This window comes from Molothrus aeneus, chromosome 2, assembly GCF_037042795.1.
Source record: "Molothrus aeneus isolate 106 chromosome 2, BPBGC_Maene_1.0, whole genome shotgun sequence".
NCBI lineage: Eukaryota > Metazoa > Chordata > Aves > Passeriformes > Icteridae > Molothrus > Molothrus aeneus.
In genome coordinates this window covers 63,428,064-63,446,429 of record NC_089647.1, presented here as the reverse complement: position 1 = coordinate 63,446,429, position 18,366 = coordinate 63,428,064, and the positions used below count along the sequence as shown (strand labels likewise).

The following is an 18,366-nucleotide window of genomic DNA, read 5'->3' as shown; positions in this document are numbered from 1 at the left end:
AAGCAAGATCTTAACCAATAGGGTGATTAGTATTTTGACATTGCAATGTGGAATGTGGAGACTCAGACATACTGAAAACAGAGAGAGAGAAGTAGCACTGCTCTTAAGTTTCTTGGTTTTTGTCTAGAATGTGAGACAAAGGTTAAAAATCTATCTGTGCTCTTGGAAGGTAATTGAACCTGAGTCCTCTTGCATCCCAGGAGTATAGAAATAAGAAATAGTTTCTGTCTTTGGCATTTCTCCCTTTTGTATAGATGATTAAGTTGTCACTGGGCCTGTACAAACCAGGAGAGAAGGTGGCCTTGGGATCTGATGAACAATATTAAGGTCCATCTCCTCATTTGGGCAGAGCTGGATCTGAATGATGACATTTACATCATGGCAGATGACAACATGAACTTTGGAATATTGACTTTGGAAATATTTTTCTCATATGTGTATAGGAAGACCAAGAGGTTGTGTTGGATGACACTCTACAAAGACACAATTTGAAATGTTTTACTGAGAATTGCATTCTGGTTTCTTTTCCTCTATTTTCCTTCTACTTTTTTTTTTTTTTTCCTCTTCTCCTCCCCTGGATATGATACCTGCATTTTCTTCTCCTTATCAAAACAGAAATGTTTTTGGAGCTATGATGTTAAACCCTTAATCTGTACAAATACAAAGAATGATAAAAGAATAGCAACTATGAGTGGATTGACTCTGGAGCAAGAATGTGTGTCTGCTTAAGCAAGCGAGGAGCTTAAGTGGAATTATCTGGTTAATTCTCTGACCACATATGAGACTTGTGAAAGATTTAACAGCATCAGAGAGGAGTTTTTAAGGCAGCATTGCATGTTGGCACTGTCTCATTGGCTTCACAGATTCTGAATTGTACATCCCTTCAAAAGGCAGCATAAAAGTCCTCCAGGAGAGTTAGGAAAAAAATGGCTTAGTAAACTTTATAGAAAGTTATTAAAAGTGCAGTTTTGGAAATTTTGTGTTAAACACGTTGTGCAAATACAGTATATTAATCATGATCATCTATTCATGCCTAATATAGACACTAATAGAAGATTAGTCAGAATGAGTAAGTGTTCTTAAAAGCTATATGAAAAGTTTTAATATGTTTGTGGTTACACCTAATTTAGCCTTAGGGATGCTAAATTTGTGTCAAATTTATGAAAATCTAACCATCAAGCTATACTATCAGTGAAGTATTGAAGTATAGTTTTTTTTTTGTTTTTACCAGATATTGAAACAGTACACTCTGTATCTCATCAAATTTCACAAACTAAGAAAGGAATTATATGGTCAGTACTGTGACAGAAATTTTTCTAGAAAAATCCAGGCCAGGATGGGAGTCATGCTGTTCATTAGATGGCTTTAACTTGTATATTGTATTCAGTATCAAGCTACTGCCTAAGCACTGTATTAAAAGTTATTTTGCTACTGTAGGCACAAGTTTTAATGGGATGTGAAATAAGATTTAAAGCAGTGTATGGTTACTGAAGATGCTGTGAAAATTTTCAGAAGAGAAAAATGCTGTCTGGTATTGGCCAAAGTTACTTTGTGGGTATTTACATGTGTTCATGGTTAAAATATGTAGTATCATTTGAACATTGTATTCCTTGACATTCCTAAGCTGAATTTCTAGTTCTATTGCAGTGAAATGTTCCCTAGTTGTATTTAACTGTAGAGGTAGTCTTGTTTCAGTGGCTGTTTAAGGGATTGCTGGTTATGAAATACCTGGGACATGCTAAGGTGAAAGATACAACTATAAAGTAAGGAATAAAGCCCTAGTGGAGAGTTGTAGTATTATCATGTACATGTACTGCTAGCAGTTTTGGATTATAACTGTTGCATAGCAATATTTTTATTCTAAATGCTTCAACTGAAGAGAAAGAGCAGGGTTTTTGGGAATGTTTGCAAATGACCTCTACATCAAAAACACAGATTTGTTTGACTGTATTGTTATGAAAGTTCATTCAAAGTAAAACTTTTCTTCAGCTCATGAGAATGTGATGTTAATCTTGGTAGTAAAGTCCTTGCCTCATGCTGAGAGCAATTTTGGTTAATGACTTTAATGCTCAGTGAATTGTGTGGGTTATTACTGTACACTGTGAAGTTACGTGAATAAAAATACAGCCATTGTTTCTGAAAATAATGTCCTATTTTAATTATATTTGAAGAGTGACCAAGGCTCAGGTCTTCAAAACCTGAAATAGGGGGGAGAAATGTGGCAAAAGTCTTGCTAACTTTTTACACAAGAGTATGAGAAACCTTAATGCCATATTTACTTGCAGTCATTAGCTTCTACAGAGACACAAGAACTACAATTACATGATTTAATGAAATAAACACACACAGTGAGAGTACATTCATCCTGCTAATCTGAAAACAGAATCTCTCACACCGGGTGAAACTGAAATGAAGAGAGAAGCCAAATATTAGCATTGTCAGCCACACACTGTCACTGTAGCTATGAGAGAAAGGCAACAAGATAGAAATATGAAGTCTTTCATAATGAGATGTAAGTCCAAGTTTGGTTTCCATCACTGAAAACTTTATTTAACCTCTTCTTTATTTAGGTCTTTTATTTTGAGGGTTGTATTCATTTTTCCAATAAATATTTTGCATTTCTCTATTGTTAATTGATCAGTATTATTGATGGTCAGAGGAGTTTGATGCTAACCTGTCAATTACAACTCCTTATAGTTCACCTTTGTCTCATTTGAAGCTTGATTCCTTTTAAAAGGAATATATTCCAAAGATCTATCATCTGATACAAGTTCTTTACCTTTTAGCATATCAGATAAGAATTTAGAAAACATTCCAGTTTCTTTAGGATGTAAAAAAAAAAAAAAGGCCAAAAGGCCAATGTAAAATTGAATTTACTTATACTATTTTAAAACATCTTTCATTACCAAAATTCCTGCTTTCTAATGGTTTTAAATGTGCATATCAGGAAGTGTACTTTTAACACAAACATCTTTATCATCAATTGCAATAAAACTGTACGGCTCTCTGATGTATTTTGATGTGAATTATTTTTTCAGGTATTGCTAAAAAAACTCCTGTGCTTTTGTTGTCCAGCAGTTGGGTGCAGACTGTTACTTCTCATTACTATAAGTGTGGTTTTCATCAGCGTGAAGAAACAATCCACTTGATTAGTGAAGAATTCTTCTTTCACTACGGTTTAGTAAAAGTTGTCAGGAACTGAAATTTGGCCTGGAATTGGTAACGTATCTAAGAGTTGTATGCAGCAGAGCTGTGCAATAGAATTGTATGAAGTAAAAATGTGCCTCCTAGTGTAAGGAAGGGGAAAAATGCATTTTCATGAAAATGCTTGATAAATCACATTTTGATAGCTGCAAGCTGTGGATGTGGTTCATTTTTCTTCAAAGAGATAAAGAGGAATAGCATATATTTAGTGGAGTGTTAGAACTGCTCTAGGGAGAAAGCCTACTGCACACTGTGGATGAATCTATGCAATAATTCCAACGGTTTAAAACCAGACAGAAATATAATATTTATGTCTTCTGATACATGTTTACGAAGCTAAGTAAATGTTTGCCTAATTTCTACGCCTCATTAATAAGTAGTATCAATATATATCAACAAAGTAATAGCTTCATAAAAAACATGGAGCTATAGCAAAAATTGTAACACACCCACCAGTTTCAAGATCATGTTTTTATTTAGCAAAATTAAATAGAACATTCTATTTTGTCCTATGTTACTTCCAAAGCAATTCCATATTCTTGGAAGTAATGTTATAATGCTGTCTTTCAGTAATAAGGTTTGTGGATAGCTTTTTTGTTTCCAGTGCAATAAAAACTGTGTGGTTAAATTTGGCTGATAAATACCTGAGTTCACACTTTTTAATAAACCTATTACTATGGCAGTTTAGTCAAGTAATGTCAGGGGTGTTAAATGGTACTCTAATTCCAGTAATAAGTAAGAATATCTCTGCGGCAGTGGCTTAATTATGATTAAAGTTCAGAGTAATGGCAAGACTGCCTTGTATTACACTTGGTCATATGATAGTGTCCCATGTGGAGAAGCTAAGCCTCTGCTGCAAAGAGCTTTGGTTTTACAGTGTCACTATCATTACACCCAGTGGGTGATGATGGTTTAACCTTGAGGGCATACCCTCTGCTTAATCCTGTCTTTCATTTTTCTGCCTCCAAAGTTTCTTCTTTGGCAATACTGGAGTGGTCCATAGCTAAACAGCCTAAGGTGTAGAAAGAAATGCTACTGTATTAATGCCTAGATCTAGATAATTTGCCGTCCATAGTTATTCTTGGTTTTCATAATATGAGACTATGAGAACTAAAATAGGAACATTTGCCTTTGAGTCACATCCTCCATTTCATTAAACATGAGTTCATACCTCACACAGCACACAGAATCTAACACTGTCACATTTAGCTACAGGCAAGCAGGAGTAAGAAAAACTGGAGTCAGGTTGGTGAATTAGCCTAGAGAAGAGCTATAAAATAGTCTGAAGTCTGAATTCAATCTTAGCCCATGCACTTATGACTTTAAAAAGATAAATAAAATCTGAGAGGCATAAGAAGATTGCTATCTCTTTACATCTCTTTGATGCCTCATTGCAGTGAGGATTTAAAAATTGTCTTGGTTCAGAAAAGCCACTGTGCTACCTCTGTTCCTATTCTACTCTCTTTTCCTCCGCACACCAAAGCTAATTGGAGTGTAAATCAGGAGGCCATAACCATTGAATGAGCTGTAGGAGGGGAACTTGTCTCATTGCTTCTCCAAGAGGAACAGGTAACTTTCCAAAACTTCATAGCTGCTGCTGCCTGAGAAGAGCACTTGCAGGTCCTCAGCAGTCAGATGAAAAGGCCACATGGGGCAGGGGGACTATGACAAAGGTTGGAGGATTAAAGGGAGAGGAAGCTTCCACATGAGATGAAAGCTGGTGCCTTTCTCTGCCGTCACTGATGATACCAAGGACAGTTTAAAACCTCAGATGCTTTTGCCAGGTTAAAACAAGGGACTTAAGGCATTAAGAGTAATTTTTCTCCTGTAAGTATTTTCTGCTCACAAGGCTTTTCTTCATATCACAGCAAGCCCAGATCTACTGCAGACATTCACAGACTTTTTTAAGTTTCAAAGTGATACCATTATCCAGTCAAACCTCTACTATAGCAAAATGCTTAGTGTTTCACACAACTTTCCTTAAATCAAACTGAGGTTTTAAAATATTCCAGTAATAAAATAGTCCAGTGATATATTTCCACTGGTGTTTGATTACATGTTTCATGTGGATTTACATGGCAAGGTTGTGGATAGGGAGGCTTCAGAGGGTGCCTCTTTGAGAAGACACCAGAGGGGGGGTGCCCCCCATGTTTGACAGAGCCAATTCTCAGTGGCTCTGAAACAGATTCATTGCTGCCCAAAGCTGCACAGCAGCTGGGGGCAAGGAAGAAGAACAATGTGAGAGAAACAAACCTGCAGACACTAAGGTCCGTGACGAAGGAGGTAGAGAGCATGCTCAGACACCAAATAGCTTCCCTCAGCTTGTGGGGAAGGTGGTGCTCCCAGCAGCCCGTGGAGGAGCCCACCCTGAAACAGGTAGGTATGCTCTCCCTGAAGGAAGTTGCAGTCTGCAAAGGGCACATGCAGGAGCTGTGGCCCCTGGGGAGCTCCCTCTGGAGCAGTCTTGTCTTGGAGGCTCACATACTGTGGGAGGGACCCATGTGTTGCTGGGAAAGGACCCCATGTTGTCCAGAGTAAGAGTATGATGCGGAAGGGGCAGCAGATACAAAGATTTACTTGCCGACTGCAACTCCTTTTCATATCCCTTAACACCACTTAGTGGCATCTAATGAATTTGATCCTGGGAAGAAGGAAGGGTTGGGTAATGGGAAAGGTGTATTTAGTTTTGTTTTTCTTGTTTCTCACAATCCTACTCCAGTTTTTATTGATGATAAATTAAATTTATCTTCCCCAGGCTGAGTCAGTTCTGCCAGTGATGGTAACTAGTGAGTGATCTCCCTGTCCTTATCTCAACCCATGAGCTTTTTCATCTCATTTTCTTCCCGTCTTGCTGAGAAGGGGGAGTGATAGAGCAGCTTGGTGAGCACCTGGCAGCAGCTAAGGTTAACCCACCAGAATATTAAAGCTGGTGTTGTATTCTCAGTCTGAAAGCATTTCTTTTCAGTTTCTACCTCTTGTCTGTGTGACTGTACCACCCTTTGTCAATGTGAAGTCTGACTTCCAGAAGTGCAAGTATGTTTTGAGGCCCAAGGGACTTTTTTGACTAGTACAGCATCCTGCACAATACAAATCAGAAACCCTAGCCAATAACCTAAAAAAAGCATGTGTCTTCTGCTGGTATCTACAGCATATGTTACAGAATGATTTCTTCATTTAATGATCTCCAGTGACAGAGGAAATAGCACTTACAGTGCTTACTGACTTCAACTGAATCAGGCTTTTATTTGATAAAAGAGGTTTTTGGTGTCCATAGTTCAAATGGAGTGCTCAAGTCTTCTTGAATCTATAATACACAGGTTAATTAGTAGTAATATTTTGAATGTTGCAACATTTTGTTCTTAAGCACTTTTTTCCTCTCTGTATGTTAATACTGGTCCAATGTATGTCCAGTAATATATATATATATATATATATATATATATATATATTTTCAGAATAAAAAAAAATAAAACATAAATCTTCTAAATTTCAGAGTTTTAAAATATTGTTTTTTTCTTTATCAGTCATTGTTTGGATCTGAGTGGGGTTTTTTTCTGCCTTATGAACATGATGTTTAACAATAATTTTTAGCAATAGAACAGCAACAGATTTTTCTACTGTTTAAAGACCTTCCATGGGAAATTAAAGTCAAAAGCATGACTGAACACATATATCTTTAATCATCATGAAATATATTTGAAAGATTTTTTTTTTAGCATTCTAGGTGCTCTATCACCTAACTGTGTTTGACACAATTCACCTTTTAAAAGTGTGATAATGTGATTATGGTAGAAATATTTGCTTGATTTTTTTGAGGTTGCTGTTTCTGAAATTCAGTAGAAGTTAGTATTGTGACTTCAGTCACAACAATAGGAAGTTACTGTTGTGACAGCTGTGACTCCTTGTTACCTTGAAATTACAATTAATTTACCAATGATACATGTTCTTTTACTAATAGAGTCTTAGTAGTGCAACTCCAATTTCCAAAAGCAAGTTGACAAAAAGAAAGATTATATTTGTGAGAATAAAGTGTTGAATTTAGCATGGCATTGTTAATTTCAGCCTTTAAATGGTTAAAATTTTAAGTAGAATTAGAATTGTTGATGGTTGCAATGAGAGGAATAACTTATATAACAATGAAGAAGAATAAGCTCATTGCACCCACACAGACTTGGGCCTGACAACTCAAAAACAGCTTTGCAGTGAGAGAACTGGGAGTCCTGGTGGACAGAAAATTAGCCATGAGCCAGAAAGACACCCTTGAAGAAAAGAAATCAGTCTCCTGAACTGCAATAGAAGAAGTGCTGCCGGCAAGCTGATGGGAAAGTTCCTTTCTTTCTACTCCTCACTGGTGAGACACAATTGAAGTGCCAAGTCCGGTGCTGGTTTTTCCAGTATGGAAGGGAAATGGAAATTTGGACTGAGTCCAGAAAAAGGCCACAAAGATTATTAAGGTATTAGAGCATCTGTCACATGGGGAGGTGCTGTAAGAACTGTGACTGTTCATCCTGGAGAGGGGAAAGGCTTAGCAAGGATCTAATTAATGTGTGCAAATACCTGATGTGGTGCAGGAAGGAGAGTAGGGAGAGAGACAGACTTTGCTCAGTAGTGTACAAATCAAAGAATGGGACAACTGGGCACAAATTGAAATGGAGAGACATTTTCTTTAAACATAAGGAAAAAAAGAACTACCGCATTTTGTTGCTATTGGAACAATGGAACTCTCCATCAGGTTTCCCAGAGAGATTGTGGAATCTTCATGGATATTTTGGAAATCAAAAAAGACATTTCTCCAACTGAGTCGTGGTAACTCCCTGAGCTGGGCAGGAAGGTGTGACTAAACCCTCACCAGACTTCCCTTCCAAGTTAATGGTTCTGAAATCCTATAAATTATTAAGTTTGTCTTGCATAGATTGTGCAATACAGATGTGAACTAAAAAAAGAAAAGAAAAAACTGTATTTTCTAAGGTGAATCATAGGTTATGAATGAAGACTGTAGAAAGTAATCAAGTAATATCCCTGTTAGTTCTAGAAATTAATGATGAACTCAGCTTCATATTAGATACCCTGAATTTGGATGCTTACATGCAGAAATCTAAATATTTATCCTAAGTGTCTAAGCTTCCTTTTTGATTTATTGAGCACAGAAACTTTCATTTAAACTAGGAACTTATACAAAGTTTGTTAAATTTCACTCTAGAGTCCATTCACCATGTTTCTGTTGAGTGTAATAGGAGCTCAAACACAAAATTCCCACAAAGATCTTTTGGATTAGGTTTAGCTCTGCAATTTATATGCATAGGACTCAAAAATTTGTTATACATCAGTATTTGGTTGAATACCTACTTCTTGTTAATTGCACTCCCTTCTTTCCTGTTTGACATCCACATCTGAACAGCTTGGGTCCCCCAGGATATTTCTTACCTGGCATTGCTGATGGTTAGACAGTAGAAGTTAGCTTTAGGTTGAGATTTATTCAAAAATTTATTTATTCAAAAACCTGTGAGTGCAGGTGCCATGTGTGTAACCTTGTGATGTATCTGTGACGCATTCAGATGTGAGTTGGAGGTAGATGTGATTCTGAGAGTCTGAGATCCAGGTGTTGTCAGTGGAGACCTTAATTATCATAATTGAGACTAGACACCCAGACAGTTGTGTTTGATGAATGTGTAGTAGATGCATCTAATGTGAGAGGCATAGTTTTCCAAACTACATTGACGGGATTGACATTGTGTATAGAGGAAGCTCAGACACCTAAATTTAGTTGATTCCCACAAATCCAACCTTTTGTGTGAGATAAATCTCAGCTGTTCTTGTTGCGAAGGGAGTACTCATATGTTTTGGGAGATTTATCAGTTTTTCTTATCTATCTACACATAACATTTTTCAAAGGAGAAGGGCATTGTTAATTTTTATGCCTCATTTTTACAGTACTAATTAAATAAAAATACCAGTTCCATACCTTCCTTTTCTTCTTCTTTTTTTTTTTTTTTTTGGTATAACTGAAATGAAAACATCATACCTTTTAAAAGCACAATTCTAAGGAAGGATTTCTAAAAGTAAAATAATTTCTGTTCTCTAATCAGTTTTCCTTCCTCCAAACAATCACCAAATATTGACAGGGATGTATGATAAGTCTCATGCCATTTTGAAAATTAGCATGTCTTGAAGTGCAGACAATGCATTTTGACTGTCTCTTTAAGAATATATGTACGATACATTAATCGAATCCAGGAGTTCCTTCCTTAAAGCAAATATCTTAGTAAGCTTCACTTTCTGGGAAGGAAATCTAATCTTTTGGAAGAAAAAGTGTGCTATCTTAAGAAATAACCTTATGCAAAAGTGTCTTCAGGTTTGACCTAGACTTGTCCAGAAAGTAGGTGTTCATTTTATTATGCTTATCTTATGAATTTATCTTTTCCTTTTTGTCAGATTTTATGTTTGGTTGTTTTGTTTTGTTTGTTTTGTTTTTTCCTAAGGAGAAATCCATGCATAAGAAGGGAGGTTCTGTGACTAAAATTTGAAAATTATACTATGTAGATAATTAATATTCTGTTTTCTTTCAAATAATTGCCTTTGCAAGGAATGTTTTATGGTTTTGTACATACATTTGCTCTGTTTGTCTTTAACAGGAGGAAAAGGGCAAGGAAAGATGAATTAAGTAGATGAGGAAAAAAATAAGGAATTATATTTGCAGTCTAAAACCCATGAAAGTAAACCTTCTAGAAATAGAAATAAGAGTTGAATAATTTCTTAATGTAATGCTTTATCCCCTTTCATACTAATCCAGGTAAATGCATGTTAAGATAAGTAGGGAGAAGGAAAATAAGAGTAGAATACTTACCTTTTTTTCACTGTGCATTGCATGTTAAATATCTTTATTCTGTGGTTGCAAGGTGAAGGCCTGTGTGCTACAGAGAATCCATCTAGACATGGTAGCAACTTAAGCAACTAAACTTAGGACATATTTACCTGTGGCAAGGAAAGGAAAATATATAAAAAGCTTTTTCCAAAACATTTAAAAACTTTGGAGTTTGTTCCCATCTTGAAATAAAATATAGATAAAGACATAAATAAATCTTTAACTGTTCAGGACAGTTTGAAAATTTTGCAGCTTTGGCAAAAATCTTTTCAATAGAAATCCTATGCTACATCAGCACAAAACCCACCACCAAAAAACAAACAAGCAAAAACCACCAACAAACAAACAAAAAAAAAATCAACCAAAAAACCCACAAAAAATTGTTAAGTAACATCTAGACACCTTTGTGAGAAGGTAGGAAAACATTTTCTTGTGTATACCTATATATATTTCTTATATTTCTTTTGTACCTTTATCTGTGTTTGTAGCTCCACGATGGAGTATTACACAGCACAGTAGGAACAGATCTGGATGTGAAGATCCAGTACTGCTGCTGAGAACACAGAGGTTACTGTGCATACTTCCATGGCAGCATAGACTTTTGTGGTCCATGGGCTGAATGCCCATTCATTACTGAGTTTGTTTCATTCCATTCCAAGGGAATTCCATCCTTGTACTCCAAGAGGTCTTCACAAGTATGTCAAGTAGAGGTGATTAGGAGATTAATGTCAAAAGTACACTCCTGCAAGTTAATGTTGTCTTACTATTTAGTAAGATATATTTCTATCTACATGAAACAACTCACCTATTATTTTAAACAAATCTGCATTATTGAACTGTCATCTAAGTACTTCATGGTAAAATATTACCAGCATATGTATGGCGATTTTTAAGTTCTTCACTCTGAAAACCACACAAAAATGTCATTTTCAATACAAAACTTGAAATGAAATTCTATGTGTCTACCATTTAGGGGAAGGATTCTCGTTGCTCACGTGGTGATATGCTCCACTACTCTTTTAGATAAGATCTGTGTTGTCTTCAAGATCTAAAAAATGTGTTTAAGTTCATTGAGAAAGATTGAATAACTTAATTATTTTACTTTATCTTTACTGTACTGAACTATTCTATCCCATATCTGCATTTGTTAAATAGTGTCATGGAGGTAACTATTGAAGACATACTCATATCAAGCAAAAACATCAGTTATAAATGATTCATTTATCTAAAATAACTGGGAAAAAGCAAAAACCTTCTCAACTTTATAATAATTGCATATTTTATAATCCAAGAGCCAAATGGTGTGATGTTTATCACTTTACACATCCTTCGTTTTTTCTTATGTAAAATATATATATGACTGACAAGCGAGTGTGATGGAGTAATTGACCAGTTTTGATGCTTAACTTTTACTGAATATTAAAAAATATTTTTTTGTTAAAGAGCAGTAGCCAATTACTGAATTTAAGGGAAAGAAATTTATTAGTAAAAGCACGTTAAGTCATTGCTATTTAAAATGTACTTGAAATATACAAGAACATATTTCAATATTTCCAAATACTTACACTCTAACATAGCAAAGGCATACAAAATTGATTTCATTTTCAGTAGAGAAGCCAATACAATTTTAGTGTTTTGGGGTTTTCTTCTTTTTATAAATGTTTTGGTTTTTCAAAAATTTAACAAAAGAGACTGGTTTTAATTGGTGGTGTTATTCCAAGGCCCTTGAAACCCTGGCACTTACAGTTGCTAGGAGTGTGAATGTGATCTGGCAAGCTCAGCATAGTCATTAACTAATGGATTGTAGCTACACTCTTTCAATAAAAACGTGTAGGTTGTTAGTAATACTGTAGTGTTACCAGCAATTTTAAAGTCATTTGTAGGTTAGTTTGTGAAATTAAAAGTGTAATCAAAAATTTCCTTGCCTGCTGCCTTTTTCAGCTGATTTAAGTGCAGATTCTGTGGATCATTCAGAAGAGAAACGAAATTATTTAAAAATAATCATCCACACCACAATGGATTAGCTGTTTGAATTATAGTTTCACAGTTCATATATTTCTTTTCATAAGAAATGAAAGGAATTGTATAAGATAGTTGCTTTGTGCCATTACTCCAGATCTTAATATTTATTAATTTTTCATATACTACACATACTATCCTTCATTATTACTTCATTATGAATGGAAACCATATATTTCCAGATGTAAATAGGCAATTAGTAATATGAATCCCTCTTGCATGAGCAGCTACACTGTTTGGAGACATATTAATTATACATTTTGCAGAATACTGAGAATATGTAACATATGTTATAGATGAATATAGGTCACTGTGACAGCTGTAATAGATAAATATATGCATATCTATGCATACAGACATGCATAGATATAACACTTTCCACTAGGGTACAGAGATATTCAGACAATCTAGATGTTAATGATACTGACCTTTGTCTACCCAACTTCCCTTCAGCATTTAAAGAGACAGCATGACTGATTTTAAACATAAACATCATTAAAAATAAGCTGAAGCATCAGTGGTTATATTCTGTTAATACTCTCTGCGGTCTTACCAGACTCTCAGGGCCACATTTTCAAGAAATTCTAGCTATGCTCACATGTTCTATTTCTGCATATCTGGACTGCTGTGTTAGGCATAGGATGACCGCCCAGTCCATATTTGAGAAATCTAACTAAAATAGTCTCTTTAGGGACATGAAGATGGAGAAGTGTCTACAGGGAAATTCCTCATTTGAGAAGTGGCTGAGGTCATTTGGTCTGTTCAGCCTGGAGGAGACTGAGGGGAGACCTCATTGCAGTTACAACTTCATGAGCAGAAGCAGAGGGGCAGGTACCAATCTTGTCACTCTTTTGACCAGTAACAGGACTCAAACAAATGGCATAAAGCTAGAACAGAGACCTCAGGGAAGTGGTCACATCATCAAGCCTGTCTGAGTTCAAAAATCATTTGGACTATGCTCTCAGGGACATGATGTGACTCTTGGAGTTGTCATGTGCAGGGACAGGAGTTGAACTTGAATGATCCTTGTGGGTTCCCTCCAACTCTGAATATTCTATTATATGGTTTTATGATTCTATGATTTTTTTGACCCCAATTAAACACTATTCACACTTCAATACATAGCCTATGAGTTATGCCTTCTAATAAAACAAAGTACGCTGTTAAAAAAAAAAAAAGTTGCTTTACGTGCTTTATTTTCTTTTGGGCTAAAGGGTGATTCACAAGGACATACATGAATAATAATAAAAAAAAAATCCTCATAAGAGCACAATAAAATTTAAAGAACCACTTAAGAATAAGCAATTTAATGCTTTGGAAGAGATTTTAGTACAAAAGAGGCTTATGGTCCACAGTCTTTCATTTTCAGAGGAGCATTTTCTGTGAACTTTTGTGTGTATTTCTCCCTTGCTTGCTTGTTTGACAAAAAGTATATTCTGCTATTCTGTCTAATCTAAATCAATTGTTGTATGCATTTATTTGTTTATTTAATAATTTTGAAAGGATTAATCCTGGTAACACTGTATGATGATGTCTCTTCTTATCCAATGTCCTTTGTTTAGAATTCCATATGTTTAGGTTGGTGACAAGATAAAATGCCTTTCCCAGTTGATCAAGTCCAGAAGTGACTGCTGATATTGCCTACTCTGTTTCACAAGTATAGGGAGAGAAAAGGAGAGAAATTAGATGAGTGTCATTGGGGCAGCAGAGAAAGGAATGGCTTGGAAGGTGTCAGGTAAACTGCCAGCTGGATAGATTATGCATGACAGCATGGGCATTGTGAATGAAAAAGTTGAGTGCTGTGCATCTGAAATTGCTATAGGTAATGCTTCCATGTACATTGAAACATGTTAGAACAGCTCTGTGGTTAAAAAGTTAGAAAGCTCTTTTATTTATGACTCAAAAATGTCCATGAATCATTCTGTCAACTGAACAAACTTGAACGAAAGAACGCCTGTCCTCAGAAGACTGTGAAGTTCCAGAACAATCTGGAAAACAGCCCAAATTGAGAAAGAGAGTGCTTAACCAGGGGAAAAGATGAGTGCCATATTGCTTAATTCAGCCTCCTTCCTTTTTGGTCTTGTCAAATGTTTGCCTATTACAAGATGCCAGCCTACTCAGTGCTGTATTCTGCCACAAGTTATATGGCATCTCACAAATCTGGCAGTACACTGACAGCAGTCTTCTACTTTTTTATCTGGTTGCCCATCAAAATCTGTATAACTAGGCTGAGGCTATGAAATTGGAGTAGCATGTCTGGACTAGCCAATGATGGTAAACTGTTGTGGTGCCAGATGTAATATTTGAGAGCACTTAAAACTCATCTCTGAAAGGTATTGAGTATTGCTACATTCCTTCTAGCAACAGAGATTTGGTGTTTTTGTTTTCTTTTTTATATCACATGACTGTTTTGTTGTGATTTTTTTTCAAGTAAATTTAGCAAATCTTGCACCTTAGCCAGATTAAACAATTAGATCATTTTAGAGAATCAAAAAATCAATCAGGTTGGAAAAGACAGTTGAGGTTATCGAGTCCAACCTATGACTGAGCACCACCTCATCAACTAAACCATGGCACTGAGTGCCACGTCCAGTCTCTTCTTAAACACCTCCAGGGATGGTGACTCCACCACCTCCCTATACAGACCATTCTGGTGCCCAATCACTCTTCCTGTCAATGACTCTTTTCTTCCTAATGTCCAGCCTAAACCTCCCCTGGTGCAGCTCAAAATGGTGCTGTATTGTTCTGTCACTGGAAGAAGAGATTGACCCCCATCTGGCTACAGCCTCCAGCTGTAGAGAGTAGTAAGGTCTTTCCTGAGCCTCCTCTTCTCCAGGTAAAACAGCTCCAGGTCCCTCAGCCACTCCTCACAGGACTTATTTTCTAGGTCTTTCACCAATAATAATTTAATTTAATTTAATTATTTAAATTATTTTACTCGATGAAAAAATTCAAATCTATTTTTCACTGGAACACATAAGTGATTTTAAACAGGTATAGCGCCTACCTCAATAGCACTAGTTTTGTTTTGATGGAGTGTATTCAACAGTTTTGATCATTTGAATTGGCCTGTCACAGTCAAAAGGGGTCGGTCAGTGTAGCCAAGTGTATTTCTCTGGATGATACTTCAGCAAAGTCTCAGTTCAAAATAGCTGAGAAATGTTCAGTTAAAAAAATATAAAACAAAAAACATCTTCAGCAAACTAAGATATAGCCACCCCCTCAATAAATAATTGGAAATAAACTTCTTTCTGTAGTTGAGAATCAGCTTTGCTGGTAATCTGCCTTGTGAAAGGTTTGTTAAACTGGGCCATTCATCTGTGCATCAAAATGCCAAACTGTGAGCAATTTGAAAATAGCACTTTCTACTGTAACAGTTGGTTGTACCTCATAATAGATACTGGATAATTTTAAAGGAGAAAAAGGCAATGGTTTTCATTGTTAGAGTTTTTTTTTTGTTTGTCTGTCTGTTTGTTTATCCAAGGTTCTTTTTAGGCAATACATTTGACAAAAAATTGTCCTTATTTATCATTGTAAGCACTTTTGATGATCAGAAAAAAGCCCAAGAAACAACCACATTATTTAGCACAGAGGTCTGAACTTCCAGCCTTTGTGCACAGTTATACTCAGATTTTCCTCCTTAGACAACAAAAGTGGGTTTAGGAAGCACCAGAATGATAGGCTAATTATGAAGCCCATGGTTATTTCTAGATCTGTTTTACAAAATAGGTTCTTTGATAAACTGTACTAATCCAGTAATTTATATTCAGCCATTCAAAGTGTAATACAGAACAAGTACCTTATCTCTTGCTGTCTCTTGTTTACTCAATCTTTTCATGTGACTCTTACAAAACTTTGCCACTTGATGCCCTTTCAACTTTTCCCAAGTAGCACTTAATTTGTAAGGGTTTAGAAGACCCACCAGTTTTATCTTCATTAACATGTTTTGTGGTAAACAAATTTGGCATGCAATAATTTCTCTGCATGAAGATTAATTCAATCATTAGACTAACATTTGCTGCTCTACAAATACCCATTTCGACCTATTGAATTTATTATTTAATATCTGTGGGCACTGATTAGCGGTTTTGCTCATTATCACTCTGAACCTGCTAAATAAATCATGGCCTTAAATTGTTTGTGTGATTGTTCCATGAACTTGTTTTAACCTTTCTGGCTGAAGTGTTTCAAGTTGATTTAAAAAAGATAAATATTTCATTTTTCACATTTAATCTTGACAATTGGAACAATATATGAAAAATTCTCTTCAACCATACAGAAAGAGTCTCTGCCCCATTACATGGGCCGGCTCTATGCAGCAAAACAAGAGTGCACTTTTATTTTGCCTAATACTCATACATTTCAACCTTCTTCACCTAATAGTTTTTATTGCTCACCTCCTTTTTTTTCTTCATTACTTATGTATATTGGATGTGGGTTTATATTGATAAGAATTGGGTGCAGGTGCCCTAGCACTGGTGGTGGGGGCTGCAGGGTGACCTCTGTGAGGAGCAGCTGTGGCTGGGTACAGCTGGTTCCATCTCTCTCCAGACCACCCACCTCAGGGCACAGCTGAGCCCTGCCACCAAGGAGGTGGCATCTTGCAGAAAATATGCTTAAGGGTAAAAAACACCACCTGCAGTAAAAAACACTGTCTGGCAGTACGAAGTGAGGAAAAATAGGAGAAACTTTGGTGCCAACTCCCAGGCCAGTGAAGGAGGGAAACGAGATGTTCCAGGATTCAGAGCAGAGACTGCTCTGCATCTCTGAAGAAGGAGTCACCAGAACAAGTATATTCACAAGTCAGGAATGAGAGACTGAAGTTGAGCCTCAAAAAGGGGTGAGAGAGTACAAAGTGTTGCTTTTGTTTCTTTTTTCTTTGCTTCTCATCACCGAGCTCTAATTTAATTTGCAAAAAATTTTATTTTCTCAAAGTATCACCCCTTTTGCCCATGGTGGCAATTGTTAATCAGTCTTCTCATCTCAGTCTCAACCCAAAAGTGGTTTTTTTCTTACTTTCTCTCTTGTCCTGCTGAGGAGAAGCAGTAAGAGAGGGCCTGGTTAGGCATTTAGTATCCAGGCAAGACCAACACACCACAAGTGATAGTTTAAACCAGTTACCTAGGAAAGTAGCCTCAGGCTTTAGAGAAAAATATTATTCAATATATACTCATTTTTACCAGTTAAAACATTATGGCTAGGTTTTAATCTATCCTATACCTTTTTACTTTCTAGATTTCCAGTGTTTCAGCTTCTGTTTTATCTTCCTGAATCTTCTCTAGTTTTATCTTCTCTAGTTATTTAGGCCATGCTTACCTATAAGAGAAATTTGTCATGTACTGACTCTGTGACATTACCATACACTTATATGTGAGGAATTGTGGCAGAAGTTGTCATAACTCTTCTTGATTGTACCTAATGAAATTTTGAGAAACTAATGATGTTTTGAATGTATATATATTTGCATTTCAGAGGATTCTGTCATGTCATTGAGGCAACTTTCAGAAGTGTAAAATTTCAGAGCAAGACTTATTCTGGAAGAGATACTGTTCTCCTCCTGTTTTGTTCAAGCTTTTGCTTCTGAATAAAATCTTCCTGTGTGGAACAGCAAGCTTTCTCCTAAAATAGCTGTACTGTTCTGGGTTTCCCGCCCAGGAAGGCAAGCTTCCTTAGTGGCGAGAGAATATTATTGTAGTCATAAAGCCAAACATAATAAGCTGTGTCTCATCTATATTATGGTCAGCGGGGAGAGGTAGCAGTAAGAAACCAGGAACTACTGCACATGGATTATTTTCCTCTTTTCTTCCATGAAAGAGCTGTAGAAAGTCCAAGTCAGTTTGCTATTTCATCTCCTTACAGGGGTTGCAAACATACCATTCAAATAAAACACTTCCATAATATAAGGTTTTGTTTTCTGTATAAGTAAAAGGGACCCTTGGAAGAAAAACCACAAAATTTGCCAATCCACTTTGTTCAACAGGAGCTCTTACAGGTGCCAAATAGCCCGTGCTGTGCTATCACTCACCTCATTCACACTGCTGCCCTGAGTTTTTGAAGACTGTTTTACACAGTGATATGGCATAATAAGAATGCCTTGAAATATCAATATTAATTCCTTAAATCATATTTTCCCTTTAGTACAGCAATTATAAATAAAATCCTTCATTATTGTCATAAGCCAGCATTAAGAAGCCAGATGCTGTCTGAAGCAGTACCCCTTTTCAAATTGAATCTAGCTTTGTCTTAAACACAGTACTGTAAGAATTTAATTTCCTTGCTTT

General features: G+C 36.2%; 1 protein-coding gene across 5 annotated transcripts in view; it reads left to right on the top strand.

Moving 5' to 3' along the window:
- Positions 1 to 18,366, top strand: part of PCDH9 (protocadherin 9) — a 664,951-nt gene that overhangs the window by 431,481 nt on the left and 215,104 nt on the right. For 2 of the 5 annotated variants that reach the window (XM_066545058.1, XM_066545057.1), the window contains one exon: positions 255 to 2,432. The exons of the other annotated variants lie outside the window; for them this stretch is intronic. In XM_066545058.1, the coding sequence (XP_066401155.1) occupies positions 255 to 262 (8 nt within the window). In that variant the 3' untranslated portion in view covers positions 263 to 2,432. Of the gene's footprint in view, positions 1 to 254; positions 2,433 to 18,366 lie in introns of those variants that run through there. 5 annotated transcript variants of the gene reach the window in all.